Here is a 14,876-nt window from a genome sequence, read left to right as displayed (position 1 = left end):
AGCAATCACTGTGAATTTCATTGTCCTAATGAACTAGGCCTCTCCCTTGTTTAAGGTATGTGTGTGTAAAACAAAAAGGCTTACCCTTAAACTTCTAGGGTCTGTAATGGCTGTACATTCATTGGACACAACATAGATATCAACCACTCTGCCAATTCTTTTCTGAGCAAAAGCAAAAGCACGATAAAGAAATTTATTTCCCCCAGCCAAATAAACAATTCCCACACCCACTGTTCCATAAGTTAATCTAACGCTGGTCTTCGAAAAGCTTGCTTCAACAGTTCAGATACATTTGGTGACACAATCCATCTTTAAAGATTCACAGGTCCCTTTACTTTGGAGTAATGGACCCTCTTGTTCACCCGGCCAACTCAGTTGTCAACAGTACTTGGAACAGGCCTTCCCACACTGGCTGCAACTTCATTTCCACCAGAGAAGTAATCAGAATCCAGTCACCACTTCCATAACCGCCACTGGGCTTTCATGAAGCCAGTATCATCTGAAGGTAGCAGAGATACTTGATCCTGAAGCAATGCCACACCAATGCTTCATATAGATACATGTGATGGGGGCAGAGGTTACTAGCACATGCCTCCCTGTTGAGCAGAACTTCAAATTTCTGCTTTGTTGCAATCAAGTAATTGAAAATGAGGAAAAGTTAACGTCTTGCTTCATCTTACATCTGAACAGTGAACTGTTTGTCCCCATTGCTGTGTCAGAGGATAGCAGGACCAGTTCCAGGCTAGACTACGTTCTACGTTCTTCCAATACATTAGCTTGCACTCAGGATTCAATCACTAGATTTCAGTTGGTAGACAGCAAATTCAAGAGGTCATCTCAAGAAACAGCAAAGCTCCAAATCTTGCTTTCTTCCAGCTGCCTCATCGCGAAGACGCCGCGGCGCCTCCCCTCTTGCCTCCCCTCTTGCCTCCCGGTGCCTAAGGTGATGCGGGGAGCCCCCCCAGCCGCCGACGACACAGGGGATTCCCCGCTATGCCACCCCCTCGGCAGGAGCCCCTCCAGGGTGTCCTGTGCCCCCCGGATCAGTGGGGAGCCCACCAGGAGTGCGCGGGGCAAGCAATGCCTGCCTGTCGCGATCCGCAGCCGGAACTCTTTGAATTTTATTTAAAAAGATATAAAAGAGACAAAGGCAACCCTTCATTCGTTCAAGAAACTGACCCAAAGTTTTGATTCCACTGAACAAAACTTGTTTCTACTTGGTTTATTACCAATCAATTCCCAATTGTTCCATTATCTGCCATAAAACGTATACCTTTATCACTATTAATGACTTCAATCAACCTGTAACCGGGTATTACCCACTCCAATATGATCTTAACAGGTCATTTGAACATACATTCTTGCACATCAGCCAAACATTCAGCCAAATGAACCGCTGAATAAACGACTCATCAGAAATACTTCAAACTTTTCCGCTGCTGGCAATTCAGTGTAATCCATTTGGATTCCACTTGGAAAGGCCATACATCCAATTCCCATCTCCAAGCAACCTGCTATTTCACATTGAAATACATTGAAATGTATTTCTGTTTCACAAAATCAATCAAAACTTGCATTCCGCACTGACATCCCTCATGATTGATTTGTTCACTATCCACAATCCATTCCTTATAATCCATCTCCATAAGCATATCTAAAATCTGTATAAATGTTTCCCACTTCCTGCTTCATTATACAACAATATTAAAGCTTGTACTAAAGAAACACTTCACAAATTTGCATCAACCAACCCACTTCCAATTGGCTCATATCAACCAATTAGATCAACCAGCTTCCCGGCTTCTAAAACCTTCTCAAATGTGTTCCTATTAACTACAATATATATCCATTTTGACAAAAAATGCCACAGGTTTCTTTTATCCCAGCCCGCTTGAGCCGAATACTCCTTCAACAATACAGTCTTCCACTACTTCAAACTCGTAAAAGCTTTTCCTACATCAGGCAAGTTCAAAACAGGAGCTAGTATCATCACATCCTCATATCTCCCTGAGATTCTCCACAATCTGCAATAACCAACTAAGCCCACCAGCTTTCTCACTCCCTTCTTATTCTTAAGCAAGGGTTGTGTGACTATTCCTTCTATCCCTTCTGGATGTATTCTCCTTGCACTTCGACTGATTAAGTGACCTAAATACTTAACCTCAGTCTAGTGTCTCCCTCGACACTCTCTGACCACCTGAAAAAGCTCAACAAACCATTTTGTACTGTTCTCAACCTCAGGTACAAATCATCTACATATTGCAACAACTGTACCCTCTGGACTGGGTAAACTCCTCCAACACCTGTTCCACATTCCACATTCGCAAGTAACAAATGCAGACTTCTTGAAAAGCCCTGTGGTTGAACCCACCACCTCTAAAACTTTTACCATATGTATTCAAATAGAACCGCTCAAAAGTAAAAATGAAAAAAAAAAACCTTTCCCACCGTGCCTCTGCTTGTTTACAAATCAGCATTCAGCATTGCATTCCATTCGAAAGCATCAGCATTCAAAAATGCTCAGCTATAAAAACATAAATGAAGGTGTTAAACAAACTGCCCCCAAAAGGGAACAAAAGAATCTCAAAAGAGATATCCCGGGTCTTCATTCTGAAACTCATTTAGCTTTAACTTTAATGACAACTTCTCCGTGCTATAAGTGCATCTAAACACCTTTAAAAGTCACAATTCAGAGCACTTCCCGCATAGCTGTCATTCTGCAGAAGCAAGCCACCCTTGGCCCCTCCTCTCTTTCACACACAAAGAGAGGGAAAAAATGTGTAAAAGGGAAATCAAGCCTCTTTCCCCCCTCCCCCTCACTCCCCCTCCCCTTCTGCTGCTGCAATGCATCAGAAAAAAAAAACAAGAGAGGGAAGGGGAAAAAATACTTTAACTAAGCCATTTTCAAAAAACTTTTGAACTCACTGACATCTTCCACTGTCGTGGGATCGTTCTCAGATCCTTCCAACACTAACTCAGTTGTTTTTCCAACACTAACTATTGTCGTTACAACAACAACCCTTCTAATCTACTAGTCCCCAACATACATTAGTCGTAAACAGAGTAACAGACACTTACTGGTCTCGAAATCACTTCACCTCACTTCTCTTATGTTTCCTGTAAACTAACAAACAATCTACTCCCAATAAGCCAGCAACACCAGCATCATCCCACCATCCTTATTCTACAAACAATGAAAAACTTTCATGGATGGTTTACAATCAAAAATAATGATATCATTTTCCCACAATTCCAAGTTTAAGCAAAGAACTGTACCTAGTCTGTCACTGCCAGCACATCACATATATCATAACTTCAAGCAAAAATATGCATCCTGAACACAATTAACAGCAATCAGATCACATTATTGAAAAAAACTTACTCATTTTAGACAAGTGTGACTTCTCTCTAATGATTGCCTAATAGCTGTAATGAAGACTTTGACATTCTATTCCCTTCAATCACTGGCTCATCCATCTCCCCCGGAGATGTCCTTTTCAAACACCCTATTCTGGGCATTTATCTATTTTGGCTCTAGGAACCTAAATTCCAGCCAAGTCCCAGTGCATCACTCGGTAATATTATCACAATAGTACTCAATACTCCCTCCCTCTATCATGGGGGAATAAGAGGGTATAAAAGGGACATAGAAGGAATGTCTGTCTCATATTCCTCAGGATCCTTAACAAATCGGGCCCCATCTCATACCTGAGAGCCTAAATCACATTACCTTCTTGAATCATTCTTCTGCATAACTTCTAGCCTGCTTAGCTGACATTCTCAGCTAAACCAGAGGAAAGCTCCAAGCACACATCACCATCAAACATTCAAGACAGAAATGTAGCCAACAAGATACCATCCATATGTATCCCTTTGCATACATTCATTACCTGGGTCAGATGCATCATTCTCGGGATTTACTTCACTTGTGCTTTTCCGTTGTCCAAGTCTCCTTCCAATATAGATTAGGAGCTATCTCTCCAGAGAAGAACTTCAACCCCCTTCAGAACATTTCAAATGGAAGTGTGGCCGGCCTCCAAAGATACATCTAACCTCCTCCGCAGAAGAGATATCCCGGACGAGCCCCCAAATTGTGAGAAAAATATCCCAGATATGTTATCTACATATCAAAAAATGGTCAAGGAGACTATAGTCAACAAAAAGCATCTATTTTATTTTATGTCACTTGCACAAGTGGATTCCCAAGCAAATGAGAATAACTACAAGGTACATAGGCGTGCCTTAAATACACAAAATGATGTATCAAAATGCGTCATAACTTGGATAAAAAAATACAGTTGCGTGCAACAAAAAACAATGTGAGAAGTACATAGAAATTCCCCAAATGTAACATACGTGTTCAGAAGCCCCAAAGGACCTCGCTTTCCCAGAACTAAACAATAAGATCATTACCGGCTTCCTGCAAAATATGTCCTGTTATTCCCTGTTACAAAGGGAGAGATCAGGCTATTTTCTGATCAGGTCACTATAACTTTCTGATTATGTTCCAACCTGTGATTTTCCAGAAAAGCTTACTTGCTGGTCAGATATTCAAGATAGAGTCTATCAAGTTACTCAAATAACCTCATCTAATTTACCCAAATAATTCTGGGTCCTAGCCTTATTCTCTCAATTGCAATTCTGCATCTATTTATTAATGGAAAATCTCCTTTGAAATAGTTGAATTCCAGTTCCTGGTATGATTTTAAACTTAGGATATTGCAGATTTACTCATTTTCAGAAACTGAAACTAAAGAAAAGGAACAACAAATTGATTTGCTGATGAGCTTAGGAGACTTACAATGCAACTCGGTATATTTTAAGATTTCAAATGAATTTACCAAGAATAAGATTTTCTTCCCTTTTGCTTCTGTTATTGTGGTAGAAAAAGGGTGTATTTATAAGAAATAATTACTTAAGGAGTATACAAATTTATTAAAATGACTTAAATGCCTCAAAATAGTGAGCATGCTGTTCAATACTCCATCCCAGCAGGTTATAAAAAGTAGGAGATGAAAAAGAACAAGGAAAATTATGCCAGCACACACTGCAACTACACAGTTTGTATTAAGTGTCAAATGCCAATATAGACAGCAATATCAAAGTAAATATTTTTTTTTTACTTTTAGGAAAGTGTGCAGAGTTTAGGTAGCCAAGATATTGGTTGCCACCTAAGATTTGAGGGTGAAGAAACATTGGTTAACTTCCCCTCAATGAGGAAACCATTGTTTGAAAAATTAGTGTCCTTAATTGCTTACAGTTAAGTTTGTCTTTTTAAAATCTTGTTTTTGTTAATATTGCAGGAAGATCGTCTTACAACTGAACGAGGTTTGATGGAAATAAAACCAGAACAACACCTGGAGTATGCTCAGCTGCAGGACTTTAGGTAAATTTTGGCATAGCTGAAAATGCTTTATGTGGCACCCTTTTATTTTGGAAAAACAGACTTTCAGTTGCCCAGAGTTCTTGGGTTTTGTATTGTGTTACTTTACATCCATCAAACACAAAATTTTTCTTATGGTGGTCATTGATAGTGTGATAGTGAGATTAAATCCAAGTGAAACAGAATTATTTAATGTCCCAGGAGTTCTGAAGGAAGATATTTAACTTCGCAAATAAGTCATACTGAAATAAGTTAGATTAAAAAGAAATTTTACTCACTTTTAATACTCTGTTCATCGTTGTTTATATATCTGAGTAGAGGACACTCTGAATTATATAACCCATTCCAATTGAATTAGATAATAAATTATAAAATAATATGTAATAATGGCCAATAATTGTATATTAAAATGTAGGACATAAATATTATAATGTAATCATCATACCCCCCCCCCAACTTTTATATATCCTCTGCAGAATGATTTCTGAAAAGTAGTTTATTATCTTGATTGATGAGCTGCCACCAAGTCAGTGATGACTCTTAGTAATAGCCTGGTTTATTTTGTGAATGTGTTATCATGTGGTAATCAAAATTTCATCAAGGAAATTGTTATTATGTGGTAATCAAAACTTCATCATGGAAGCATTCCTTTAAATCTTTGCATCCTATTAAATAAGTAGAATTTGAACATAATATTCATATTTTCTACTTTGACAATGGAATTGGCCATTATATTAAAAAAAAATAAAACATCAGCAAAAGAATTTAAGAGAATTTGGCATTATAATGCAATTTGGTAGTTGAATATGAAGAATATTTTCACATTCAGTGGAATTGTAACTCTGGAGCTGAAGTGTTGAAATGTTTTAGCAGAGATAAGGAGGAACATCTCTGCTAAAGATAAGAAGGTAATTATTAATTTCTCACAACTAAAAATAATTGGCAGGGTCTTGTGCTAGTTGCAGATTAATATGAATGGTTAATCAAGCCAATTCTGGAATAATGAAATAGACTTGGCTATAGCCCTTTGAATGAAGTGTAGATTTGACAAAGTTTTTCTGTTCACATCAAAATAGAAATGATAAATATTTTTGGAAAAAAATAAAAATGAGCTGCAGGGTTGAAAAACTAGATGGAGAGAAGGAGGAACTTTGAAGAGAAACAAACATCTTAAAGATAATTTAACAGGTGAGAAACTTTCAGAGAGCAATCCTAACTTTCTCTTCCAAAATTTTATATTAAATTCAATTTAGCACCTCTTCCTGATCATACATTATGCAATTCTCTGGGTTTAACTACATTGCTTGGGCCAATATTGTTGAAAATAAGAAGTCTCATTTCAACCTGTTGAAAAAATTCTGGCTCTCCAAGCATCTGAAGTTCCCTTTATCTCCAAAAACAACTCAGTTCCGCTTATTCTCTAAAAAGCTTTCATTTCCAGTCAGGGCCAAATCATCTATAATTCAAGAAATCTGTGATTGTATTTCCTAATTTCTCATCTGCACTTCATTGAGCACAGGTCTTAGCTTCTTCCTATTTCAGCTCTTTGAAATTCAGTCCCATCAATTTTCCTGTTAACATCAGAAGGGTGGTGGTGAAAACCATACTATTCTGTTAAGCTTTGAAAGAAAAATCTGGAAATAACAATAGGTGATTTTTTAAAAAAAATGTAGCCTCTCACATGATTTCAAATTTGCTTCTTGGCTTTGTACTATTTGCCAAACAAGGTACTGCCTTAACTGATGAGAAAGCAAGATGTTGGGCTAAATTGACATTTGGGAACTGTATTCTGCATCTATGGCTTCTCTTTTGGAACTTATTTTGAATTGGTTTGCACCTTTTGTAGAATGTAAGTGAGAAAATGTGTTTTCATCTAAAGACTTCTTAGTGGTATTAATAGGTGAAGTAATGCTAAAAATTAATAATACTGAAGTAAAACTCATTAGCTTGTACTTAAATAATCCTACTCTTATAAATATAAAGATGATAACATTAATTCTGAAGTAGCTAATCAAATTATTTAAGAATATAAGTTATAGCTCCAGTCTGGAATGATTTACTCATTTGTCACTTAACTGGGCAATTCTAAAATATCCAATAAATCGTTAAAGCATAATTAACTATAAGAAGCAATTACTGGTGTAATAGAAATAGCACCCCTGAATTAATTAAAATGTGAGGATATGTATAGCAAAAGACAATATCAGGTATTTTTTATTATTTTTAATTTTAAACAGTTTGATGATGCAAGTAAAAAAGCTAAGTGGGGTAATTTCACTCTGGCCTTGATATTTTACAGAAGGAATATATCAGATGAAGCATTGCAGGTATCCAAGCTGAAAAGAGAGAATTTGTCTCTCAGATACAAGGTTGAAAAACTAGGCAGAGAAAAGGAGGAAATCTTGAAAGACAATAAATATCTTAAAGAAGAACTTAACAGGTGAGAAATTTCTAGAGAGCAATCCGGACTTACTCTTCCAGAATGTCATATTAAAGTCTTTTTACATCTATATCTGGAGATATATTATGCAATATTCTGTTTGGCTATAATGCAGAGAGGAACATTGGAGGAAAATCAGAGGTGACTCCTTTCAACTTGTTGAAAAAAGTCTAGCTCTTCAAACATGTCAATCAGATCTCAGGGGCCTTGTTCCCTAAAAGGCTTTCAGTCAGAAAGCAACTTGTTGGGATATCTTGATACTTTTACATTTGGGACCAAGAGAGGACTTTTCCCACACTTTGTGTCCATAACTTTTTACTGCTTCTGGAAAGTGTTTTGGATTGATTTGCACCTTTTGTAAAATGTAAAAGAAAGAAAAAGTATAAAGAATCCTTGCTTGTATTAATAAATTAAGTAATGCTAAATATTGAAGTAAAGGTCATTAACTTATACTTAAATAATCCAATCATTATCAATATAATGATGAATGCTGAGGTAGCTAATCAAATCCCTTTAATGGAGATATAGCTGTGATCTGGGAAGATTTACTGATTTGTCATTTTTACAGAACATTTCTGATATATCAAATAAATCAATAAAACATAAGATAGACCGCTAGTTGTTACAGAAATAGCAAAACTGAATTAATTAAAATGTATAAATATATATATAACAAACATATACTGTATAATGGCATGTTTAATGTTTTTCAATTTAAAAACTGGCTTATCAATTCAAGTAAAAATGGATTATTTTCACTATCAATATTTTACAGAAAGAAAGTCATACTTTCTCATCTATTGGCGGACATAGAAGAGCTCCACTGTGAGAAAAAGGACCTTACTGATACTATTTGCTGCCTACGTTGGAAGAAACAGCAGTGGTGTGAAAAGTTTGAGGAAAAACTGAACAGGTGAGCCATTTTTAAATAGCAACTCTGACTTTCCCTTCTATAATTTTGTATTAAATTCTCCTTAGTTCCATAATAAAACATTATATGGAGACTTTAAGATACAGTAAGCAAAAAAGGATGGAGAAGAACATATATTACATCTGGTTTCCTTTTGCTAGCTTAGACTGTTACTGGATTTTAAAGACTATTACTGTATCATTTTAAAAGGGGTTTTTAAAAGTTTTAAATATGAGAGTCCACATTACATTTCTTTTACATTGAAGAAAATTATGATACAATTGAAGATATAAGCAAATAAATAAAACTAAACTTGAGATCCAGAGCATAATAAACAGTTGTCTAAAAGACAAATTAGATGTTTGTTGGTCGAGATTCATATGTAACCTTCTGATTTTTCTAGAGAGAGAATGCTAAGAAAGGACTGTTGTAGGTCACTGATGTATAGAGACAAGTTACTATCACTTGTGAGCAAAGAATACAAAAAATGCTTGGTGACTATCTGGCAAACAAGTGCAGATGCTGAAAAACCAGAACATCAAATGCCGGAAAATGAACTAAAAAAGGAATGGCTTCAAGCTTCCATAGACAATCTCAAAACCAAACATTCCAAAGAATGTAGAAAAAATGTACAGGAATGGCTTCAGGAATCTCTAAAAAACCTGAAAGAGGATTCCCATAAGGTATCAAGACACACCTTGCCAGAATGGCTTAAAGCTTCAGTGATGAATCTTGAAAAGGAATGTCCAGAAGTATCCAGGGAAGATGTAAAGGAATGGTTGGATACATCCATAAATTGTCTTCAAAAAAAAGGGCCAGAAACATCCCCAATGAATGTGGAGGAATGGCTTGAAGGATCTATTAAAAGTATTCAAGATCTTCAGAAATATGAGGCAGAATCTCGAAGTTGCTTAAGAAAGGGATGGCTTGAAAAATCAATAGAAAACCTGAAGAAGCAAGGTTCTGAAGTACCTGTGAAAAATATATTACAGTGGCTTGAAGGATCCTTAGAAAACCTCTCATCTTCTAAAACACCTGAACCAGTTCTGGAAAAATGGCTTCGAGACTCTTTGAAAAATCTAGAAGAGGAAAGTCCTGAAACATCTAATCAAGATGCCAAAGAATGGCTTCAAATGTCTGTAAATAACCTTGAAGAGGAAGGACCTGAAACACCCAATTTAAATGCTCAGGAATGGCTTAAAGAATCTATTAAAAGCCTTCAGGATTTACAGAAGCCTAAGATATCTTTTCAAAATAGCCTAAGAAATGGATGGTTTGAAAAATCAATACAGAACCTGAAGAAGCAATGTTCTGAAGGACCAGCGGAAAATATATTACAATGGCTTCAAGGATCCCTAGAAAAAGTCTCAGCTTCTGAAGAACCTAGACCAGTTCTGAACAAATGGCTTGAAGAATCCTTGAAAAATCTGGAAGAGGAAAGTCCTGAAGCATTTAAACAAGATGCCAAAACACGGCTTGAACCTTCTATAAATAACCAGGAAAATGTGGAAGAGGAAAGTCCTGAAGAATTTAAACAAGATGTCAAAACATGGCTTGAACTATCTATAAAGAACCTGGAAGAAGAAGAACCTGAAGAACTGCATTTAGGAACTCAAGGATGGCTTGAAGCATCTATTAAAAGCATTCAGGATATTAAAAAGTCGAAGGTAAAATTTGAAGACAGCATAAATAATGGATGGCTTGGAAAATCAACAGAGGATCTCCAGAAACAACTTTCTAAACGACCTTTGGAAAATATATATCAATGGCTTCAAAGATCTCGACAAAGCCTGTCATCTTCTAAAGCAACCAACCTAGTTCTGGAAAATTGGCTTCAAGAATCCTTGACAAACTTGGAACAGGAAAGTTCTGAGGAAGCTAAAGATGTCAAAAAATGGTTTGAAATATCTATAAATAACCTTGAACCAGAAGGACCTGAAGTACCACATCTAAATCCCCAGGAATGGCTTGAAACATCAATTAATGGCATTCAGAATTTCAAAAAGCAATCCTCTAAAGCATCAAAAGCCAGTCTGAGATTCAGCAGGGAGAGAGTGATTCGGGTAGAGTCTGCTTTATCTGAAAGACATTTGAGGAATGGATGGCTGCAAGCAACTTTAGCAAGTTCCAGAGAGCATGGTTCTACTGCATCCAGAACAGGTATTCAAGCATGGCTGCAAACATCTTTGAAAAAACTCAAGCAAGAGTCTTCAGATGGAGCCGGAAGCAACCTGGAGGAATGGCTCCAAAAATCCATTCAAAATATCCAGATGGGATGTCCTGAAGAATCCATGCCATATGTGAAGGAATGGCTTGATTCAACCCTAAATCACTTCCAAGAGGAAGGGCCTGAAACAACCCATTTAAATGTGGAAGAGTGGCTTAAAATATCTATTCATGGTCTGCAGGAGGAAATATTAAGCGAGATGACAGGAAGAAAAGATCCTAAAATATGGAGGATAAAAGTTTCCAAAGGAATTCCTTCTCAAGAAAAACAGGTATATGAACAGCCAACATAAATAGCTATAGTAAGGGTGGACAAATTATTCCAGGGGGGGGGAGTCACTCTTTTCTTTATATATTGAATTGAATTGAAAGGAAATTATTTTATTTTTATTTCTGAATAGCAAGCTATCTTCAAGGGGAACTTGGAGAGAAAGAAAGAGGTCATAGCAAATGTTTGCATAAAATGAATTTCAAAGAAAATTTTTTTAATCCAGAATTGGGATTTAATTATATTAAAACTAAAAAGTTAAAAACATAGAGAAAATAGTTGAAACCCCAAATGAAGAAGAGGAAGAAGAGTTTGAATGAGAAAGGAAAATTCTGAGGATAAAAAGCACTTGATAAAGTAAGCTGCAGCTCATGAAAGCTGATGCCTTTTAATACAAAATGTTAGAAAAGTTGCTACCAGGCTCCTGATTTGTTAGCAAGAATTCAGTAGTAATTTTGAATATAGATGGCTAAATGTAACCCATCCTTGGTGTAGAGCAGGGCTGTCATGCCGGATGTGTCACACACTGGCCATGCCCAGTTTAATGAAGGAGAAAAAGTCCCGATATCTCACATGATGCTGTGTAGCTAATACTCAAAATGAGGAACAAGAAGCTTCCTGATATATTCCTCACCAGAGGTATACTATAACACTGCATCTTTAGCTTTTTAACCCTAAATTCAAAAGCCCAAGATGGACTGGAGCGGGCTTACTCTTTTTCCTAATCTATAGGAGTGATGGAAATACCACCTTCAGACAGCATTATTTGGCTAGCAAAAGAATGAATCCCCTTTCTGTTCTCTGGATTCACATGTAGCCACTCAGCAAATAATTTTGGTTAAAAAGATTAAGAAATGCTGATTTATATATATAGAGAGAAAACAATGGAGAAAATTCAACTACTAGTAGTTTGTCATAAGATAAAAACAGTTTGAATGTAGAAATTGAGGAATACAAAAGCAATTTCTGAGGGATTAAAAGTAAATATCTGTGAAGATTGTCACGGGGCCTCTTGCAAATAGGTGAAATCTAATATTCCTTGTTTTAAAACATATATTTCAGAAAATGGTGCCATATGTTATAATCTGCATATGACTTTTATTTGGGAAGATTCAGAAGAGTTGACGAAAAGTATGAGACATTGAAAGAGAGCCATGTTAGAAGTCTGGAAGATACCACATTTAATAAAAGTTCCCTTTTAATATAATTTTTAGTCAGAAAGGGGACTACCAGATTGCTTCTAAAAAGAATTGGAACTGGAAGAGATGAAGTTGGATGAGAGATACCTATATGACTCAATGTATACTTGTAATTAGAATCTGAACCATCAAATTATTTGCTAAAATCATGTAATTTAGGCAATGACTGTACAATCAATATAGTTATTAATGCAATAGATGTGCATGAAAATCTATTCACTTGTTTTTGTTATTTACTCCTCATGGCTTCCAGACTTTAAGGAATAAACTAGATAAGCTGAGCTTGTGTTGCAGGTATGTCTTATTCTAACTAATGTTGGCTGTAATCATAGATATTTAATTCATCTGTTTTGAATATATTTCCCATTCCCTCTAAATATTTGAAAAGTCCCTATCCTTTCAAATGTCTGGATTGGAAATGAAATGCCTCTCCATGCTTAATACCATTTGATTAAATGTTCTTTCACAAAGTGATCTGATTATTGCTCTTTGAGACCACTATCGTCCTCCTTTCAGCCTGATGATGCTTAACTTCCCATCACAGTAGATCCCAAAATATATCAGGAATTAGCTCTTTCTCTCTGGTGGCCTGTTGAGAAGCACTGGATCAGACTATATTTGATGCCCTCAAGATACGTTGGGCTACAATTCTTAATATGATTCAGTTGAGTGCAGATGATATAGTTTGGAAATACCCAGCCAATGAAAGGCAAGTGGGCAGAGTGAATTAGCAAAGGTTTCCTAATGAGCTGTCTTTTCTCTGTTCTTTTCAGAAAAAATCAGAGACAAATATTGAAGACTTGTGGATTCATCCTCCTGGCAGTGTTCATTTTTCTCTCTATTTATGTACATATTAGACGGTACTGTGTAGTGAGTAAGCAGGGCCTTAGATCTTATTAACTTTTCAGTACCAGGATGAAAAAAAAAGTTGGTATTATAGCGACTTTGTAAAGAATATATAATGTATAATAGTCAAAATCTTTAATTTGTTCTTGTTTTCATTTCTAATATAGTCCAAATCTGTCTTATGGATAGGCTTTCACAACAAAATGTAGTTTTGACTGGAGGAAAGATTGAGATAATAAGAAACAGGGCAAGTTCCAATCTCTTTAAAGAGAGAGAGGAAAAAATTACGAGGTATATACAAAAGTAAAATGCAAAATCCAGACTCAGTTCTCCACCTGCTTTTACTGAAAATTAATTGTCTACCTTTCTCTTCCCACAGTCATCTGAGGGTTGTCATGGGTTATTTCTAGTTGTGCCCATTTAAATTTGTTTTCATTGTGTCTTCTCACTGCTACTTAGTGTTCATGATTGTTGATGATGATGGATGCTAAAATTCTGCCATCTTTTCTACATGGTGGCTTTTACAGTCCTTATATTGTATGTTTGCTGTAGACGACTTTTTTCTTCTGCTTTTGAGTCTCTTAGTTTACAGATAGACTCCAACTTACAATAACAAGTGTACCAGAATCTCATTTGTTGAATAAAACTCTCATTGAGATTTCATATAACTACTTTGCTCAACGTCCTCAATCCTGAGGGACGTAAAGCAGACCATGCAGTTTTATGCCCCTCGGGAATGAGGTTGTTGAGCAGTGTATGGTATGGGGGGTTTTAAGGCCTTGGAGCAGGTAGTCCTGGGCTTCTGCTAGGCCTCCCAGAGTGTTGTGGCCTACCAAACTCAGATGATGAGGCAGCTACAGAAGAACTTGGGCCAGTCCTGGAGTCTGGGGAAGGTTCTGATGCATGTGCTGTGTTGGAAGCTGTCCGACATTTCACAGCTGCCTTCGGAGTCAGAGATAAGTGGGGAAAAACAGCTGGGGCCTGTTCCAGATTTGTGTATGCGCAGAGCTGTCATGAGAAAACAACTGAGGAGCAGGGGCTGACTCAGGAAGAAAGGCACATGTGGATGCTGAATGGTCCCTCCCTGGCTAGGGAATAAATAGAAGCAAAAGGGGAATGGTAGTTGCAGGAGACAACAGTTCGTATTTCGTTTGTTGATCGTGGTTCATGCCTCAGAGACTGATTGCCAGGAATTAATTTACAGCTTTGCTACTGGAAACTCTTGGCCTGGCAATTATCCAAGTACTGATAAGGTCTGTTACTCCAATTAACCCTTGGAAAGATTATTTCCTGGACTTTTCTGTGTAAATGCCATGAATTCACAGTAGCTAAATAAAGAGGTTTTTTTTAGGGGGGGACAAGGAGTCTGTTTCTTGGTCCTGCTAAGGCTGGGTGGGAACACAGGGCGTCATCCACAGATGAGGTACTGTAGCTCTTCTTAACAGCCTGTATGGTCATTTAACAATTGCATCAGGGAGAACAGAGATTGGGATCATTGAGCAAGGCAATTGATCCTCTCACTTAATGATTGTCACCACGTGTAATGCTAACTCCATTATGGTCATAGATTGAGGGTATGTGTGTGTGTGCGCGCGTGCATGTAA

General features: G+C 36.9%; 1 protein-coding gene across 3 annotated transcripts in view; it reads left to right on the top strand.

Moving 5' to 3' along the window:
* The window catches only part of LOC309382052 (uncharacterized protein), a 45,702-nt gene extending 32,318 nt beyond the window's left edge, over positions 1 to 13,384 (top strand). For 2 of the 3 annotated variants that reach the window (XM_081933506.1, XM_081933505.1), the window contains exons 5-10: positions 5,304 to 5,386; positions 7,683 to 7,823; positions 8,599 to 8,736; positions 9,137 to 11,231; positions 12,680 to 12,720; positions 13,200 to 13,384. In XM_081933506.1, the coding sequence (XP_081789632.1) occupies positions 5,304 to 5,386; positions 7,683 to 7,823; positions 8,599 to 8,736; positions 9,137 to 11,231; positions 12,680 to 12,720; positions 13,200 to 13,326 (2,625 nt within the window). In that variant the 3' untranslated portion in view covers positions 13,327 to 13,384. Of the gene's footprint in view, positions 1 to 5,303; positions 5,387 to 7,682; positions 7,824 to 8,598; positions 8,737 to 9,136; positions 11,232 to 12,289; positions 12,405 to 12,679; positions 12,721 to 13,199 lie in introns of those variants that run through there. The other variant, XM_081933507.1, reaches the window with a different exon arrangement.
* Positions 13,385 to 14,876: the final 1,492 nt, after the last annotated feature.

This window comes from Natrix helvetica, assembly GCF_964273705.1.
Source record: "Natrix helvetica genome assembly, chromosome: Z".
NCBI classification, from domain to species: Eukaryota; Metazoa; Chordata; class Lepidosauria; order Squamata; family Natricidae; genus Natrix; species Natrix helvetica.
This window is presented reverse-complemented; position numbering and strand designations above follow the sequence as displayed.